Source organism: Micropterus dolomieu, linkage group LG02 (genome assembly GCF_021292245.1).
Source record: "Micropterus dolomieu isolate WLL.071019.BEF.003 ecotype Adirondacks linkage group LG02, ASM2129224v1, whole genome shotgun sequence".
Taxonomy (NCBI): Eukaryota; Metazoa; Chordata; class Actinopteri; order Centrarchiformes; family Centrarchidae; genus Micropterus; species Micropterus dolomieu.
The window spans coordinates 23027591-23047213 of NC_060151.1; the positions used below are offsets into that span (position 1 = coordinate 23027591).

Consider the following 19623-nt stretch of genomic DNA (forward strand, 5'->3'; position numbering starts at 1 on the left):
GTGTGTGTGTGTGTGTGTGTGTGTGTGTGTATGCTGTCCCTCTTACCCCCTCTCTTCCCATACGCTGGTTGGTGCTGCTGTTTGGGGTGAAGTCATCTGAACAACAGCTGGCGCTTCTTCTCAAGCCCTTCTAGAAACACTGGCATTTCCTAAAGTCCACTTTCCTTTCCCATCACGTCAGCGACATTAAGTTATTTTCTGTCCACTGTGGCCAAACACGAAACATTGGACGTTTGACTTCAACCTGACTTAATGGAACGATAGTGTTAAGTATGATTGGCTATTGATTCCTCCATTCATCCTTGGGCAATTAAAGGATTCAGGGGTTGTCACGAGACTGAATTGCAACAGCAGACAAAAAAACAGTAGTATCCTGGGAATATCTGTATTAACACAGCATTGATCACTGCCTCTCCTATCATCTTGAACAGTCTCCCTGAACAAACTTGAAAACCAGGCCACCTTGATTCACCCCATGTCATGGAGGGAGAACCCCCTCCAATCAAGAATGTGTTTTGCTTAATTTTACTTAACTTTACATGCATGTTTGAACTCTGCTGTGCAGAGATATTCTGGATTTTTCAATGAGGGACAACGATCAGACGTCATTTTAAGAATGATCATCTCTGAGTGTTTATATGTCTTAAAACATGTCTGTCCTTGTAAATTGTATCACGCTTCATACCACATTTTATTGCTTAAACGCTGACGCAGGTGTGTATTTTTGAACCCAGTCTTTCCAGAGCGCTGTAGGACAAGATGAGGCGACTCCAGAGTCTCTGAAGAACACCGTCTTCTCCACCTTCGAGCCACTGCACAAGTTCCACACAGGTTTTCTCAAAGAGGTGGAGCAGAGGCTGGCTCTGTGGTGAGGCTCATTTCACTTCCAGACTCCGAAAAAGTCCCTGCAGGGTCAAGAACATTCCAGTGATGTGGTGCTTTGGTTTTAGTCGAATTTATAACAACTTCTAGCCCTCTATTTAATGAAAATTATTTTATTTATTGGCATTTGGTCTGAGAGGGCGACCCAGTCCCTACAGATGACCCGAGGAGCAGTTGTCTCCATGGCAACAGTCAGACTGTACCATGGCTGGCCCTTTCTTGCCTGTGGGTTTCTGCTGTCTGATTATGTTGTGCTTTATCTAACACACACTGAACCCAACACACACTGAACCCTACACACACACACACACACACACACACACACACACACACACACACACACACACACACACACACACACACACACACACACACAGAAAGTGATGCATAAAGACCGTCAGCCTGTCAGAATTAACAGCCATTAACTGCAACCATAGACAAAGTATTTTTATTCCCATTTAGGCATCGTTAGAACTCCAAAAGCTGAAGGTGATATTACAGGCAACTCTGCTGATAAGAACTACATTTAAATGTGTATGCAAATTATCTAGCACAACGTGTATCTTTTTTTCAGCTTTGCATATTCAGATACTATACTAGAGATGTACCTTTTGTCGGTGTGGCCATGATTAGAAAGCTGTCTGCTTTAGATTAAGAAGGATGTGTTTTACAGAATGGATATTTTTCCATAAAATGACTGAATGAATCCAGAAATGGCAGCCCCATGCACCCCCTATGGGAAAAGTCATGCTCAAGGGAGACACCTGCTGGAAGTTTAGAGAGCCCAGTTCAAATTTTCAAGCGTTAAGTGCTTATGTGTAGTTAGTCAATTAATGAACTGTCTACAATGGCTCCGTTATGTTTTAGAGATAAAAACTTATCTGTTTTAGGGAAGGACGCTCCAATGCTCACATAAAAGGAGACTCCCAGCGCATTGGAGATGTCATGCTGAAGAACCTTCAAGCGTTGAAGGTGAGGCACCACTCTGTGTCAAACTCTTAAATATGTGTAATTACAGTAATGAATGAATATTAATTTATGTGTGCCATACTCCAACTTTGTCCGTAGCCCCTGACAGCAAACCTGCATAAGCAGTCTGAAGTCCTGTTGGAGCTGGAGAAGGCGTGCAGGGCATCCCGCAGGTTGGAGGGTCTCTGCAGGGACTTTGAGCTGCAAAAGGTCTGCTATGTGCCCCTCAATGTCTTCATTCTGCGGCCTCTGCACCGCCTCAATCACTACAAGCAGATCCTGGAGCGCCTGTGCAAACACTACCCAGCTACTCATGTGGATTTCAGGGACTGCAGAGGTACTACACTCAGACCACTGTGTGTATAGAGGCACATTTAGGTCTTATGGTGTTGTAGAATAATAATAATCTCTTATCTCTGGTTGGTCTGTAGCTGCTCTGGCAGATGTGTCTGAGGTGGTGGAGCAGCTCCAGGGAAGCCTAATCAAGATGGAGAACTTCCAGAAGCTGCTGGAGCTGAAGAAGGATTTGATCGGCGTTGACAATCTTGTTGTTCCTGGTCGGGTGAGTTTAATGCTTGAAAAAATGGACTGGAAAAGGTTTGAATTCTCGATGTGACTTCCAAAGATCTACTGACACCCTGTATAGTATGTTTCTATTAAATTATACATTTTTTTTCTTTCTTTTTTTTCTTTCCCCCTCTCAGGAGTTCATCAGGTTAGGCTGCCTCAGCAAACTGTCTGGAAAAGGCCTACAGCAACGGATGTTTTTCCTGGTAACACCCACTTTCTGAGATTAAGCCATATCAGTAATCTAATTATTAAGTCGAATGATCTCAGTGGAAAAATAATCATGCTTTTATCCTTTCCAACTATACAATACTCAGATGGTGTTGGCAGATGCCATGCAACTACAGAAGTTATTTTTGGGAAAAATCCCACATGTTGCTCAGAACTAATGGCGTGCAGGTGTTTTGCACATGCACAAACTATAACTTTGATAAACAAGGCATTAAAAAATGTAGATGTGGTTAAGGTGGAGCCTTGGGCTGTAGGATAATTAAAATGTGCTGTTCATTTGTTTATTGTCTCTTGACTATTATTCTGCAACATTGTCAGTCAAGTTTATAATTTCAACGTCTAGTTTTATTGGATTATATACATTTAGTTTAGTCATTTAAAGAAAACACAGACTCATTTGAAAGATTGTTTATCCCCACCCCCCCACCTCCGCCTCTTTGCCTCGCTGACGACAGTTCAACGACGTCATTTTGTACACGAGTCGAGGGATGACAGCAACCAATCAGTTCAAAATGCATGGCCAGCTGCCGCTCCATGGCATGACAGTAAGTCCCTTTTTCTCTCAATTGAACACAAAGTGCTTCAAACGGCTATCACCAGGTTGTCATTACTGCAAATAATTCACCTCAAACAGCTGAACTGCAGCTTTTTCAACGTCTTTCCCCACCCCAACACATACACGCACACAGTCACACGCACACTTAGAGGACAGCTACACACATCCTTCTCTCTCACTTTCTTTTCATCATCCCTCCCTCCGTCTCTCTCTTTCTGTCTATTTTGGTCGTTGCTGTCCCAGATAGCTCTGCTCTCTAATGTTTTTTTCCCCGTGTTCTCCTACCAGATCAGAGAGAGTGAAGACGAGTGGGGTGTGCCTCACGCTTTCACATTGGTTGGACAGCAGCAGTCGGTGGTGGTAGCAGCAAGGTGAGAAACGGTGGTTGTCAGCACACAGACACATTGTGCCTGGCACCTAAAATTAGCCCGGCGTGGCTGTGTGCGTTTTTAGTCTTTTGGAGCGTCCTGATTTTGGCGTGGAGACATTTGAGAGTTGTTACATGAACTCTTGTCACATGCAGTTCCCACAAATAATGACAAACTTGTTGAAAAACAACGACATATACATAATCAGAAAAGGTGCCATTTCCGCCGGGTATGTCCTGTTTTTGTCACCCTGACTTTACAGTTTCACTTTAAGTTTACTCACTGACATCTTGTCCAGCTTCTGTCCTCCCGATAAGAAAAGAGAGGAGCTGATAAAAATGTTAATATGCATACATCTAGGTCACTTTCAATTATTACTTGGAGCTCCCAGCAACTAAGCTTCATGGGCAGGGTCAATGTTTTAGCAGAATTGCTGTTTCCTCGCTTCAGCAACTCATGACATGTAATCACAGTTTTCAGTCACCGAAAAACTAAATTATTAAATGATTAAATGAATCAATAAATGCAGGAAACAGGATACACATCTTTTTTTTTGTTTGTTTGTTGCCAACAAACAAGGACAAAGGAAAGTGGTTATTTTTGTCCTTTTTTTCCACAAAAAAGACAAAAATAACCACTTTCCTGCCCTCAATCTAACATTTTGCTGATCCAATTTCCATGAATAGGCAGATGGTGGCTTAGTGTCCCTTTTTAAAGGAAAATTTGGCAGGACACCTGGACTAACATGGATCCAATTTGCGACATTCTGTTTAATTGGACTATTTCTAACCACCAGGCCTACCTGCTGTGATTAATGATGGGACATGCTGAGCACTTTATCCGTTTGTATGTTTTTCACTCTAGTTCACTAACAGAGATGGAGAAATGGATGGAGGACATAAAAATGGCGATAGAGATGGTGAAAACCAGCAATGGGCCTTCATCTGACCTTCTGACCAGCAATCTGATAGACAACAGTAAGTTCCTACATAAACATACAGTTAGTAAATGTATACTACAGTTTGTAAGTGAACAATAAAAAGTGTCTATACAGTTAACTGGCAGAAAATACTGACTTTGAGTAAAAATCCACAGACTGAAATCCTAGCTACACGAGACTGTTTGACTTGTGAATGATCTGACCTGATCTGTGTTTTAGCACCCTTCTTCCCTCATCACCCTGCTCATTATTTAGCAGTAACAACCTCCTGACTTTCCCAGAATGCCCTGAGGACTCCTCGGTGGAGGCGGAGTCCGAGGACGACATAACAGCGTCGCGCACCTCGCTGGAGAGGCCTGCCCCTCACCGTGGTAACACCATGGTGCACGTGTGCTGGCACAGGAACACCAGCGTTTCCATGGTGGACTTTAGCATAGCTGTAGAGGTACCGGCCAACAAACCTCAGCACTCAACCTCAGACCTGCCCCTCCCCTCCTGCCTCACTGTTTTCTTTATCTGTGTCTGAGTGTTTACTGTATCTTAATTCACTTTGATTATCTCTCAGTGGGAACAGTATCCTCCTGTGCTGCACTCCATCGTCTACACTATTTCTTACTATGCTAAAGAACACATTTTTGTTATTGTGACCTAATGAACTGAAATAATATAAATAAAAATACCTATATAATACTCATCAGTAACTAATCATTAAAAATGATTACAGATGATCAGTAGCTCAAATTTCCTCGCTATTTTTATTTTTACTTCCAGTAACTAAGATTTTCTAACCTGTGCTCGTTGCAAAAGGATTTTGTTTGCTGTTGCTTTAAGAAATCAACTACTTTTGCATATGTAGGGACATAAGAAATCTATGAAAAGCCTCCCTGTGAATTTTGTCTACATTCATTGTTACTCACCTACAACTGATTTATTTTAGCCACTTTGAGACAGTGGATACCAGTTGTAAACACAACATGTCATCACCTTGAAGTCCGTGAGTCGATATGGCTTGAACCTATTAGCACTCATATTAGGAAACATTAGCATTAATTTGGAGTCGTGTTTCTGGCCACCCGACGAATGTAAGTTCAATATTCACTCCGTTTTTAGTCTCCACCAACTCCTGAGAGAAATATGTCTGGCTCATTAGCTGCTAAATGCTGCACTGTGTTTTTCAGCTAGTCGCTAACTGTGTCTGTCTGCAGTCTGGTGCTGAGCAGGTAGAGTATTGTGGATTTTTAAAGCTTTTTCACTGACAACAGCTGCCTGCTGAAACTGAATGTGATGATATGAGAGTGGTGAGACTGAACCAAAACAGTAAAGCTGCGGGACGGACAGTTAAACAATGAGCAGAAACTTAGTAAATCCGAGGGGAGCTGCCAGTTCTGGTAATAAGTCTCTGTAGGTTCAACAGTAGTAGTGAGACCTTTACTATTTTCACAGTGTTTTCACATTGACATTTTTTGCATTATTATAAAAATAACAATTATACCCATTAAAAACATTTAAAATCATATATTGTTTACATCTATGTTTGCTAGCTAATATTATTCTTCTCCAAGGCCTTTGTTGGTGCATTGCTGTGTTTCTTTGTGCATTACTGGAATAGAATAAAAACCAATAGCACGAATATATACGAATGTGAATCCTCCTACACATGCACAATACAAACAAAACAGGTCTGCTCTTTTTTTTTAAAAACTCCAGGTATTTTTGCACTCAAACTGTTGAAAACGGAAAATGATGAGCCTCAGGGATTTTGCACCAATAGCTATTTTATATCACGTATATGTTTACCATAAGTAATTGTATGTTAAAGCTGTTTATTTGCTCTGTTTGCAGCCTCAGTGAGGATACTGTTTCCTTTCCTCTTTTGGCAGTAGCCTGCGTGACGTCCTTTATCTAAACTCAAAACTCTTTCCTGTGTGGTTCTGTCCTTTTTCTCCTCCCCTGGCACTTGAAATCTCTGACCGTATATAGAGAGAGAGCATTACGTAGATGTGCTAAACATCCTCATCTCACACTAACAGAGCTGATCCTGTTTTGGGAGGTAGCGTCTCTACAACCCACCTGTGCCCTGATCTAGTTCTGCTCTTCCTCTGTAGTTATAACAACGTCCTTTTCACAGCTTTGCCTGGACACACCGTCGGCCTTCGTGTTTATCCCTGCCACTGCATGCCTGTGTTTCACCTACTCAGTCTCTGTGTTTCTGTCCTTCCCTCCCTGTCTGTTTTTTTTTCTCTCTCTGTCTCTCTCTCTCTTTTCCCCATGCGTCTGTGCGTTCCTCCGTGGTAGAGGACCCTAGTCCAGTCAGTGAGAATAAGGCCCCCCTGGTGGGGCCCCCCAGTGGCCAGGGACCAGTGCCTCTGTCTGTTATCTGCTGGTACCGTGTTCAAAGCCTCTCCTTTAGTGAATCCTGCAGGAGTCTAGAGGTAAAGGAGCCAGGCAGACAGGAGAGGCCCTGTGTATGTGTTTACTTGAACTGCACCATAGGAAGAAGGCTTTGTAGAAAAAAAACTATGGAATAGAAGTTGCTGGGGTGCCTCATATTATACAGATCAGTGACACATTGGTTGGTTTTACAGAAACTTGTGATTTACAGTTGAAAATCCAAAATGAAATTCACAACAGAAGTATGATCACCATTAAATATAATAACAAACACATATTATTCTCAGCTAAGCTTCTGTTTTGTAGTTACTTTATCTTATACACTATTACAAGTTCTTAGCAGCAGTAGATTTACAGATCATTTGGAAGTACAAAATAAGCACAGAAGTTAATGCAGGCTGTATTCTATATTTTTCATTATTGTCAACAAATGCCATGAAAGGCCACAATCAGCAATGTTTTAGTCTGTCTCTCAATTAGGGCTGGGCGATATGGCCAAAAATGTTATCACTATGAACATTTTTATTTCAATTAATATCTATAATTATCACTTAACAAATCTGAGATGGAACAATCAAAACAATAATGTTAATATCTTTTTTTCAATGATTACGTAAAATTAAGTATAATCTTCTTTTAGTCCCTTTTCCTCAACAAAATAAATATCTTAATAGAAAAATTAAGTGCAAATTCGTTTGTGATTTAAATGAATTAAATCTAACATTTATTAAAATTTATAGTACACTTGTTATATTGTTATTGGGGAAAATTATATTGCGATAATTATCATTATTGTTTTTTTGCCCAGCCCATTCATCCCTATTTAAGACACATCCTTAAAGTATATAGATATAGTAAATATAGTTTAATTTTATTTAACAGCTGGGCACTGTGGTTTTTAGCAAATGTTTCTCAAACAGGAGTTAACTATGTATTTGTGGGGTACTATTTTCAGCTGTGGATTAATACATTAATACACAATACATTTGCTACACTATTGAGTATTTACAGCAGCAGGCTAGTGTATGTGCAGTTGACTCCAAAAGTGGTTATGTTATTGTAATGAATAAACACTGTCACTCAGTGCAACAGTCTGGCTCATTGATTTGTTTTACATAGTTTTTGGTTACAATGGAGGTCTGTGGCATAGAGGAATAAGATATATCAGGCTTTGGATACACAGACAGTACTTAAGTTTGATGTTGGTTTTGGGATTTTCATGGGTATTTGTTAACAATAAGAAAAATCTAAAATATCACCAGAGGTATCCTTTAATTCCATGAATCCGTCTTCCACATATCTAGTCAGAAATCTGAGAACTATAAACTACTAGTGATCTTATATAAGGTTTATAAATTTATATAGTTTTGGATTTCAAACTTGTTTTTTGTCTTTGCAGAATCAGCTATCAGGAAACTTACTGAGGAAGTTCAAGAACAGCAACGGCTGGCAGAAGCTCTGGGTGGTCTTCACCAACTTCAGCCTGTTTTTCTATAAGTCTCACCAGGTGATGAACATTACTCCTCAACTCCAGTGAACGCATTGCAGCCTCTCCTACACTCATTCCCCTTCTCACTCTGAGCCAGGCAAAGTGTTTACCCTCCTATGGGTAAAAAGCATCACATCTCCGTGTAGAATGTCAAATATTTCTGCCATAATAGAGGTTTACAGGCTTTCCCGTGCCATTTTCACCTAACTTCTTGCTGCAGCACATTTTTATTGGCTCTCTTTGGCCTGTAGACACTGCATTTTAAATTTTATTCTACTTTATACACTTTTACTCCACTGTATTTCAGAGAAAAATGGTACTTTTTTACTACATTTATTTGACAGCTGTACCGGTTACGCTACAGATTAAGATTTTACATAAAATAACCATAACCTAATAATAGCTTTATGAAATACAGTGTAATTTTAAAGATTAAACCTGTGGTTCCCAACTATTTGTGCTTTTTTATCACTCAACAATAAAGCAGTGTCTAGTCTAGGCGCCTTGTTAGCAGCAGCTCCACCAAAGAGACATTTCCCCTCTAAACATTTAATTTCAATTACTATTTAAGGCTCAAAGAGGTAAAACTATCCAGTAAACAGTAAAGATTTGAGAAAAAATGAACAGATTTTGTTTTTTCCTCATTCCTCCCATTAATCATTTCTCGACTCCTCAGGTTTATACAGGGTTGGGCTGGACCACTGGACTACACTAGCTACCTGTATATAAAATACATCAAGTATTTAAAAGTAGCTCCACCTCGACCAGCTCCAACTGTAAAATGCTGCCTACACGTTGATGTATCAGTATCAACAAACTAATAATGTAAAATAATAATATCTGTCACAGGGGCCGGTGTTCAAGAACGAGTACTTTTGCATTGCTGAAATGCAGGGATTTTACTTGTAGTAGAGTATGTTATGGTTTTACATTGCTTTTTTTTTCTTTCGTTTTACCATAAGTAAAGCATCTAAAAACTTCTTTCACCACTGGATATGTTGCATAGTTTTCTGCCGTACTGTTATGTTGGGAGTTGTTTTTCTCCTTTCAACCCAAATTGTTTTTGTAATTACTCACAGACAAAAATGAAATTTTCACTTTCAATTTAAATGTTTTCCTTAGGATGACTATCCACTGGCCAGCCTTCCTCTGCTGGGTTACTCAGTCACCATCCCCTCAGAGTCTGAAAACATCCACAAGGACTACGTTTTCAAACTGCATTTCAAGTCCCATGTCTACTATTTCCGATCGGAGAGTGAATACACTTTTGAGAGGTACAGACTGTAATCATCCAGATCCACAATTTCTAAAAGTGTTTGCAGTTTTGGATGTCAGAGGACTCATTAAAAAGCCTTTCTATGCCCGCAGGTGGATGGAAGTCATCCGCAGTGCCACCGTCCCCTCCAGTGGCACTCGTGTCCTGAACAGCAAAGAGTCCCACACTCACTGAGTTGACTCACTTTGTTTCCATGCGATGTCTCCCCCGCGTGGCACCTGCCCCTCCTGTCCCCCTAGACTCTTTGCTTTTCTTCTATACACATATCTGGGACATTTGTACATGTGTCCATGCACATTTGGTGCTTTTTAATGCTTTAATGGTGACATGTCCGCTGGTTTAGACTGCATCAGAGACTGCATTTTTTGGCATTTTTACTCTCAACTCTGAAACCTCTTTTTAAGGATGTCATTTTATACTGTTTTCTAATGGTCTGAACCACTTCCTGTCTTTCTGGTTTTGGATTTTGTCATTGGTTGTTTTTACAGCAGGAACATGGCTGATAATAGATATTCAGCATTCTTTCTTAGATGGTTAAACTATCACTGCATTGTCATAACGTTATTGTCTACTTTGTCATTTTATTGAATCCTGCTGCTTTGAAAATGTCCTGCAACTTCAGTGCCAAACTGGTTTATATTAATGTCCTGGACTTTTTAAAGCTATTTTGTTACACTGGGGACGAGGAGTGTCTCCTGTACTGTATACCATGACATTTTAAATCATGTAAAACAGGCCACCCTTTAACGGTCAAAGCTCTGGTCACACCTGGCCCAGCACAATGTGTTCTCGTGATGTTAAAAGGTGATGAAAATATGAAATTATTTTGTTGTAATATTGACATAACCCTAGGGTTCATCACAATGTTGCCAGGGTTGGCTGCCATCACAGATTAATGCCAATCAAGTAAAGTAAACATCTATTTCCTGATCTTTATTGTATGAATAGGTCTCAGACTGTTTTGCTTCTTTTTTTTTATTAACTAAAGTTCCCCTTAAACTGTGTGAGAAAATATGAGACATGTTATGAAGGTGGGTGTAATTGAAAGCTTTAAAGACTATGTGTGAAACTAAATAGAAACTTTCAGTTCCAAGCGCTGTTGCCCTCACTGAACTAGGCTGCCTCCTGTATACAGATACCAGATCTTTTTATGGGTCTAAATGAATGGAAATATGCATTTGACAGGGTTTTGCAGTGAAGCGAATTAAATGGAAAACTTCAGTTCTGCTCAGAATTGCGCTGTTTTTTCCAGACAAGAGAGCTCTTTGGAAATGAAAGCAATAAAAAAAAACATATTCAAACTTAGATTGTGTGCACTTGTCTTTTTTTAAGAGTCAGTGGCCATGTTTTTACATGGGAATATGTGCACGGTACATCTGCTGTGTGTTTCTATCTGTGACCTACAGATGGCATCATTGATCAAGATGTGTGGTTCAGTCAAGCCATAACCACAGTGTGTATGCCGGTGGACAAGCAATAGAAAGCAATGTTCCAATTCTTGTTTTATTCTGCTCAGTGAGTGTACTCCTGCCAAAATAGTAATTCATGTCATTTATAAATTCTTATAAATCTGCATTTACCTCTTTGTGACAACAAGGAGGCCACTGACTGTACCAGCATGCAAAAACAATGCCAAACATTATCTAACCTGATTTCATTTCTGTTTCATTTTAGACCGTCTAAAAGTCACATTCACTCTCTATTGGAAAATAGATGTGTGAGAATTATTCAGAGTATGTTGACAAAGAAGGAGAGTGATATAAACATATGGAACAAAGCAGAACAATTGAATAGCGTGTTTTAGGCACCTCTTTCTCTAATCTAAATCTAACAAAAGTGTGCATAGATGCATGTATAAGTTCATTGGGTTTTTTATATATAACTGATCCTTCTCTCTCCCTTCTCACGTCTTCTCTTTACAACATCAAAACACTCACCTAAAATAAAATAAAACCCATTCAAGTGTTTTTCCCCCTCTGGTATCAAAAGCTCATTTTTCGGTTTAAAAAAACGTAAATATGATTCATCATTTAAATATGGTTACTCGATATTAACCCACTTTTATCTGGTTCTGTGAAAGTGAGCTCTGTGCGAGCTAAAAACATTGTGTTTATTGAGATGCCAGGAGGGACAAAGGTAGTAACACTCTAGAAACACGTGCTCCAGAGTTGTGATTTTCCTGGTAAAGGGGAAAACTGATTCAGTCATTCATACAGTAAATGCTCGCTGTCCAAAAGTCCAGGCCCAGCAGCTCTCACACAGCCAGGAGTGGGCAGGACTTTTAAACCGGTAAGGGGCGGAGTGCGTCGAGGAGGCAAACAGATTATACACCTCCTGTCTAGCGTTGGACGGCCAGTGAAACACTCCTCAAGAGGATACTTTATTATGACAACAATAAATACGATGGGAGCGGGCAGAGCGCCGAAATAATGCGACACGCATTGACTTTTAAAAGTATGAGATCGAGAGATGGGAGTGAGCCAGCGTCAAACTCGTGGTGCGCACTAGCAGGGATCGGGGAAACGGATAAATCGGTGATGACTTTCCTCTAACTTATATATGATATAACGTGTGGATTGAGCGGTCATTGATGCAAAGTGGTGCGCAACGATGGCTACACCAACGCATCCGGAGACCAGGAGATTTACCCGGGGTCTCGGTAAACCTGGTACGGCGGCTGAACTCAGGCAAAGTGTCTCTGAGGTGGTGAGGACGTCCGTGCTGATCGTAAGTACACACCTAAACGCCCTCCTCCTCCTCATCCCCCTTAATACCCATCGGTCCGTGTCATCGCGTCTGTTTAAAGCTCTGTAGACTTGGGAATAACCTGCGTTTACGCACGTTTTCAGCAAAAAGTCGGCTGACTTTAGATCAGCTTGGTGGGAGCACATGTGGGCTTTCTGGATGAAAAACTGCATGTCATAGTATGTGTGCGTGACCCTGACCTACACATGTAAGAGAGAGTGTGGGGGGAGAGTGATATGGAGTGAAGGGATGAGGCAGTGTGTCTGTAACAGCAGGATATCAAAAGCTCTCACAGCTGTCTTTTGCTTGCAGTTTGTACAGAACATTAAAATATATGTAATTCAAAGTTACATATATTTATATATATTCTATACATATAAGTATAATTGAAGTTATACTTAAATAAGTAATATTTAAGTTCAAAGTTTTTGAAATCCTCCATTTTCATCCCCAGCATGTAGGCTTTCTGGGTGGAAATTGTGTAGTGAGTGACCCTGACCTACAAATGTGAGAAAGACAAATAGGTAGATTGACCTGGAATGATTAAATGAGGTTGTGTTTGTGCCACAGAAATGGGGAGATTGTGTAAAATTATAGGTGGACTATCTCTCTTGTTTGCATTTCATAGCACACTAACTTCACTTTGTGAGCTCTGTTGAAATCATGCCATGTTCCTGGAAAAATGTCACTTTTCAGGCTTTCCTGGAGAGTCGAGAGTAAAGAATCACTGCCTGATCAAGGTGTTTTGTACTGTCAATGGGAGCATCAGGTTCATAGGGATGCTGATGCACTGAGAAGACATAATACCTCCTTACAAGGGAAAGCATGTGGTTTAAATTTCATGCTCCAGACACACAAAGTGTCCAGTGTCAATGCCAAAATAGACCATCCTCTTTGGAACATCTGGGCGACGAGAACCTGCAGTATACCTCCTCGGTATCAGTTTTCCATCACTTTTGTTGTGTCCGAGCGTGTTGGGTGTTTGGTGCTCCTTCTGATTGTTCCAGCTTTTCCTGGAAGAAGTTGCTAGGTAACCGAAACGGACACCATCCAGGCTCTCTGTCAGGGAAATGGAATCCTGAGTCAGGATCCCAGACATCCAACCACACCTTCGTATTATTTATTCATTCTCACTCTGGTGCACTGCCAGAGACGCCCGAGGGAGGAGAGCAGAAGGGGATACAAGTATGCATGTTGGGAAATCAACATGTTTAAGAAGGACTGAACTAACCTGTACAAACCCACGCATGCGACTTGCTGTGTTAGTACTAGCAGGCATCCAGCAGTTCATTGGGAGATAAACTTATTTGTTTATCAACTTTATTTCATTTGTTGATAAACAGGGGGGGTTTAGAAACTTTTGAATGGGGGGACCAGACTGGGGCACATTTGTAAGGGGGTAAGGGGTCGGGCAGATGTTAAAACTAACTTTTAAAGCCCTGTGTCTTGGCAATAATGAACTGTACATTATAAATAGTATACATTATTTATTTAAAATCAGATAAAGTATTTTAATGAAAATCATAATATCAATAAATGGACAGATTGTGAGAAATCCTCCTGGACACAGACATGTAAAAAGCGTCCCATCCCAGCAAGACACCTTGTCTTTTTATGGTCATTTTGCGTTTCTCTGTGGTCATTCTGTGTCTTTTTGTAGTCATTTTGCATCTCCTTGTGGTTATTATCATTTTTAGTCATTTTGCATCTCTGTGGACATTTTGTGCTCTTTGTAGTAATTTTGTGTCTGTTTATGGTGATTTTTTTTCATATAGAGGTTGTTTGTTCAGGGTCCCTGAGTCTGTACCCGGTAGGCATACCACCTATCGCTTTCTGGTTCTGGTAGAGTGGGCACTAAGGTGGTGGTGGGGGAGGGGTCAAGTGAACGTATGGCTGTGTTGTTGAGTTCAAGTGTTTGCTGAAGCTTCTCAGTGGGACAAGAATGTGACCGTACACTAGACGGCTGTCCACGCAGCTTGTAATTAATTCCTCCATGAAACATGTAAATACCTCAGCAGGAATAGAGGGATCTGTTCCAGGGATATAAAGAGGGGATTGTAGCTGTTGTCACCCATTCTGATTGTTGTTTCAGCTTGAAGCACAATTTTTTCTGTATTTATGAATGCTCAGAAACACATGACTTAATTTAGGTTATAACATATGAAATAGTACATACATACTATACCTACTGGTCACACAGCAATGTCTCAACTCTGTTTTGGAGTCAAGTGCTCAGTGCTGCACTCGTCCCCTCCCAGAAATGTGTGCATTTTCATGAAGGCGCACACTGGCCAGAGCCTCTTTGTTTATTGTTGGAGTGGAGAGCAGAGAGAGTTGTAATAGGCCAGAGCCCTCAGCTGAGCCATCCCTCTGTTTCTCAACACTTTAGGCATGCTGAGAACACTATTAGCTCCATGATGGCTGTCATCAGCTTTGAATTTGCAGTGCTGGTGATGCACTTTGTTACACAAAACAGGTTCCTGCCTTTCCAACTTTGCTTTGTGTGGAATTAGAACACAAAATGTTGAGTGTTTAAAGAGTTTGTTTTTGTGTTTTTTTTTAATCAAGAGCATCTTAATGTCATTAATGTATCCACTGATGGGTATGTAACAAATCAATGGCAGTTGGAAATGTTTAGTTAGTGTATACAGTGTATGAAGCAGCTTGGGGGCAGTTGTGTAATTGTAATCAATAGCCCAAACTGCCTGCCACCTAACGGTGATATACTCAGATCGCACCGCAGTGTTCCTGCTTTGTGCCTGACCCAAGGGAACTGTATGCCAGATGGGTGTCATTATGTAGGAGTGATGCCATTAGCCGCCCATGACAAGCACACACACACACGCGCACACACTGACTCACTGTGCAACCAGAGGTTTACACATAAACATATTGACATCTATCCACAGAGCACACATGTTACTGCTTAGCCTTGTTGTTAGGCATTAAACATTGTGGAAAAGGGCCCATTTGCAAGCTAAATTGCTTTGACAAGCTTCTCTGCACCTCTTGAGGGTCTTTGTCTTTATCAAAATGGCCAATGGACATATTTGATGCTTTTTAATCTGTTTTGGCAGGTGGTCAACATCTCCTGTTTTGTGGATTTGCCCAATTAAACCTCTTCATCTACATCAGCAAGCAAAGGCCATTCATCCTCCCTGTATGCAGATAATTGCCCTACTTCCATTCTCTTACAGTCTCTATGCCCTCTTGTGACTTGTGCCACTTCTTCCTGCATCACGTGACAAGCTATATTTTACAACCTGTGTTTGCCCAAATCAAACATCTGCAGTAATGAGCTCCTGCTGTAATGCATATATGATGCAGTCAGTGTTATATTTGGTGAGGTCACTGCACAAAGTGTGGCCTCTCCTTCAGCTTCACGTGATAAAATATAACTCTCTCTCTCTCTCTCTGCTTTCATCAGCCCTCTTGATCAAATCCACAACTGCTCTGTTGGGTAAAATTTCCCAACATGTTCGAATCCCAGGAATACCTCAGGTGGGTGTGTATTGTTCAGGAAGTGCATCAGGGACTTTTACAACTTCTAGTTTTGACAGAACATGTCCTTGCTGTGATCGTTTGCAGAGTTAGTCATGTCCTCTCTTGTAGCGAAGCCGGATTTGTTGGTCATGACGCTAAACAAATATGTGCTTAGTAGATTCATCTTGCAGAACTGAGATTAGGCGAGGGAGTAAAATGAGACAGTTTGATCACAAATCATTTATCCAAGGTCTACCAAACTGCGAGGAAAAAAAAGCAACATCTCTGCTGCGTCTCGTGTGTTTGGAGCAGACGCTGATGGTTGTCACATACACTGCAGGGCCGAGCCAGTCAGAAGATTACATCGGCTGTCAGTGTTGTGTGAGGCGTAAGCAGCTTGACCTCCCTCAGTATTCCTCTGTCGGTCTATCTGTCACTATAAGGCCTGATGGTATCAGACTAAAAGGGTGCATAAGCTGCCTTTGTTACTGTGATGGTAAACGGTACAAGAACAAGCCCAGGGGGGTGGAGATGGGAGAGCAGATGAGTTTTCGGAATGGGTCAATAATACATGAGGCTCCTCTAGTAACCAATGTACCCATTAAATGTCTCTCTCCCTCTTTCTCTCTTTCATATGCTGTGGATTAGACAAGCCCAAAACTTTAAAACCATTTCTTACAAATTCCACTAACCACATCAAACTTTCCAACACCTCAGTGTGTCGCCTATATGTATAAACCATGGAGCCCTGCACTACCTCACAGTTCATGACGATGTTGCGTAACAGCCAACAGCCCTCCATGGATTTTGTCACGCTTGTTTCACGCTAATATTCCTAATGCAGTCTAATACAACGGTCCTGCTGTAAATCCCACCTTCACAAAGGTTATAATGTTTGTTATAATTTATGAAGGTGTATAATGTTTTAGAGAAGTGTTGAAGTTGTTGAGTTTGGAGGCTGCAGTTTGTGGTGTTGTTGAATTGTGTTACTGACAGGTAAACTATTTAACAGGTGGATGGGGTGACTTGGCTACAGTCCCTTCTTGGCATCTAAAGACACATGACATGAGAAGGAGAAGCAAACAAGGTCCTCTGCTTTACCACCCGTCAGCTGTTGTATAGTGAAGAAATCATGCACTGTTGTCGCTAAACAAAGTTAATGCTCTGAGTGTGTAAAGGCAACTTACAGTAACTGGAATAAAAACATTTAAACTCCACAAGACCCAAATATAAGCAGTGATGCGTGGCTTGTGGAGCGAAGGCTTCAAGGAATGGTGAGAAATAAAACACACCCATCAAACTCACTATAAATTTTGTCTGCATGGGTTTGGGCAAGGCTTTTAGCAGTTGTGGTTATAATCCAAACCACATTTATTTGCCACTCCGGGCTCTTGCAGTTATAGTGGGAAGCTTGAGAGAATCCCTCAATCTCATGAAGGTCGAGATAATATAGAGCAAAAACTGAAAGGATTTCCTTCATCCAGCCCCGACGACCCTAGTTAGTCCTAAATACAGCAGCACCAAAGCCAATTAAAATGATCCAATGGCCAGGCAGACAGACTTTGTTCCAGTGCAAAAGAAAACTGATTAAATATCATGGCTTGAATTGAACTTGGCTTATCTCTTAAGGACAGCTGATTGTCAACCATTGTTTTTTACAAACCTCTCAGTGTGCCAGGCTGTATTTGAACCACATGTCAAAATAAGTGTTAAATATGAATTTTGAGCCAAGGTCCAAGATTTGGTTTTGTGGTCACATCACAAGATTATTTAACAATTTCCTGGCTCAATGTGGGAAATGAGGAAGTATTTAACTACATTTTCTCTCATCAAAAATCTGCATGCAATGTGATCTGCAATCCATTGATTTTTGGTGCAGTAGTTGCACCCGGGGATCCATGTCTGTGTACCGATTTCATGTGGTTACGTAATTGTCTCATTTTATATTGGCATTTACACACAGATGCAGCTGTGCTCTGGTAGCAGTATAGATGAACTTTGGAGTTGTTGTACATTTAAATTTTTTCTTAAAACATAAGAAAGATCATTGCCACCATGAGCTAAGTCTCCTAAATCTTTCCATCCTGCCTGCCTGAACAAGAAGTGCCCATGACTTCCTGTCCTTCATCTTCTTGTGGGAGAGCAGAGGTCTGTCTTTTCCTAGATAGAACAGGTTTCCTGTGGCTGTATTTGGGCTGACCAGAAGTTTTAGGCAGGGCTCGCTGTTTAACCGCCCACTCTGTCTGAGTGTTCAGCCTGATAGAGCAGAGCTGTTTTGGTGCGCCGAAGAGGTTACCATAACAGAGAGGCAGCCTGCTGAAGAGGCTGGCCTGTGGTGTCCTGTTAGCAAGGGCATGGCACTCCGGGACTTGTTTTATAGCCACCTCCTCAGAGCATATACATTCCTCTTATCCAACAGGACTCTATTATCATAATTCATAAGGCAATGATGAGGGTATTTCTACCCTGCAGTTAGTTTTTTTTTAACCTTTTTCCAGTCACGGCTTGTTGCTGAGGTGAAGTTTGTTTTGAAGGCTGGAATGCTACCTCTGCAGCTCTGACAGTTTGTTTGGTTTTCGCACTTTTGTATCCATCCAAATGGAGACTAGTGTGGAAGAATAGCGCTGCTGGGTGGTCGCTGTTATGGAAGCCTCCACCGCTGCTTTGTAACAGTCGAAGTCCCTCATTCATACATTTACAGCACATCAATCTGAATCAAACTTCCTCTCATGTCTCACTGTTTAGGCATACATCCTGCCATCCAGCCATGACTGCAGCACATTATCATCAACAGCTTAGCAATCAAGTAGTCTGTTGCTTTGCCTCCATCCTCAAGGCCATTAAGGTTGCTATTTTTGAGTCAGCAGGGCACACACCTACAGTAAGTGCAGCTGTGGAGGATGTACTGAGTCACAATTCCTGTAGCCTTCTTTTTCCTCTGTGATTATTATGTGGTTAATCCAGTTTGCCTTCCTCTGTAAACTGATAACAACTCTGGCATCGTTGTCTATGATCTAATAAAGAGCTAGATTTGAATGAATGGAATAGAGATTGCAGTTAAATGCTGGACAAAAGACTGCAAAGCATATCTCGGGTATCTTCATGCAGAATGTAAAATACAGCTGAGAAGGAGTCTTTATGTGCTCCAGGTTTTAGTCGTGTTAGCACTGCGGCTCTGTTGATGGCAGTGTTAGTTGGTCTGTCAGTTGGCAATATTGTTGCTATACATTCATGCCAATAAAGCTCATTTGAATTTGGTTCACCACTCTGGTCCAGAGTGAACTATCTCAACAACTGTTACTTGGATTGCTATTAAGAGTTTGGTACAGACATTCATGTTCCCCTCGGGATGCATTGTAATGACTGTGTTGATCCTTTAACACTTCATCTATCTGCATCAGGTCAAAATTTCAGTTTGTGCAATACCTACCACCAACTAATGATGATCCCGTCAGCCATGCTCGTACTTTGTCCTTGTGCCAATTAACAAATGTTAGCACTATGCTAAACTAAGATGGTGAACATTACACCTGCTAAACATCAGCATTTTTTAAGAATTATGTCATGATGAAGTGAGAATTTTATCAGGAATAGTTTGTTCAGTTAATGTTTACAGATGCTATATTATAAAGCAGCTAACTACAGTGCTCCATTGGAATAAATGTGGACTATGTAAACAATTACAGTGTTCATATTGAGTTTTGGGGGCGTCGGTGCATTCAAGGT

At 41.0% G+C, this 19623-nt stretch overlaps 2 protein-coding genes across 2 annotated transcripts in view; both read left to right on the forward strand.

Moving 5' to 3' along the window:
- The window catches only part of LOC123983654 (FERM, ARHGEF and pleckstrin domain-containing protein 1-like), a 52495-nt gene extending 41521 nt beyond the window's left edge, over positions 1–10974 (forward strand). The window contains exons 15-26 of the mRNA XM_046069930.1: positions 735–868; positions 1773–1854; positions 1951–2188; positions 2283–2413; positions 2556–2624; positions 3105–3194; positions 3494–3576; positions 4438–4550; positions 4795–4958; positions 8304–8411; positions 9516–9667; positions 9762–10974. Of these exons, the coding sequence (XP_045925886.1) occupies positions 735–868; positions 1773–1854; positions 1951–2188; positions 2283–2413; positions 2556–2624; positions 3105–3194; positions 3494–3576; positions 4438–4550; positions 4795–4958; positions 8304–8411; positions 9516–9667; positions 9762–9843 (1446 nt within the window). The 3' untranslated portion in view covers positions 9844–10974. The remainder of the gene's footprint in view (positions 1–734; positions 869–1772; positions 1855–1950; positions 2189–2282; positions 2414–2555; positions 2625–3104; positions 3195–3493; positions 3577–4437; positions 4551–4794; positions 4959–8303; positions 8412–9515; positions 9668–9761) is intronic.
- si:ch211-278a6.1 (SRC kinase signaling inhibitor 1) overlaps positions 1–19623 on the forward strand; it is a 145722-nt gene that overhangs the window by 42554 nt on the left and 83545 nt on the right. The window lies entirely within an intron of this gene.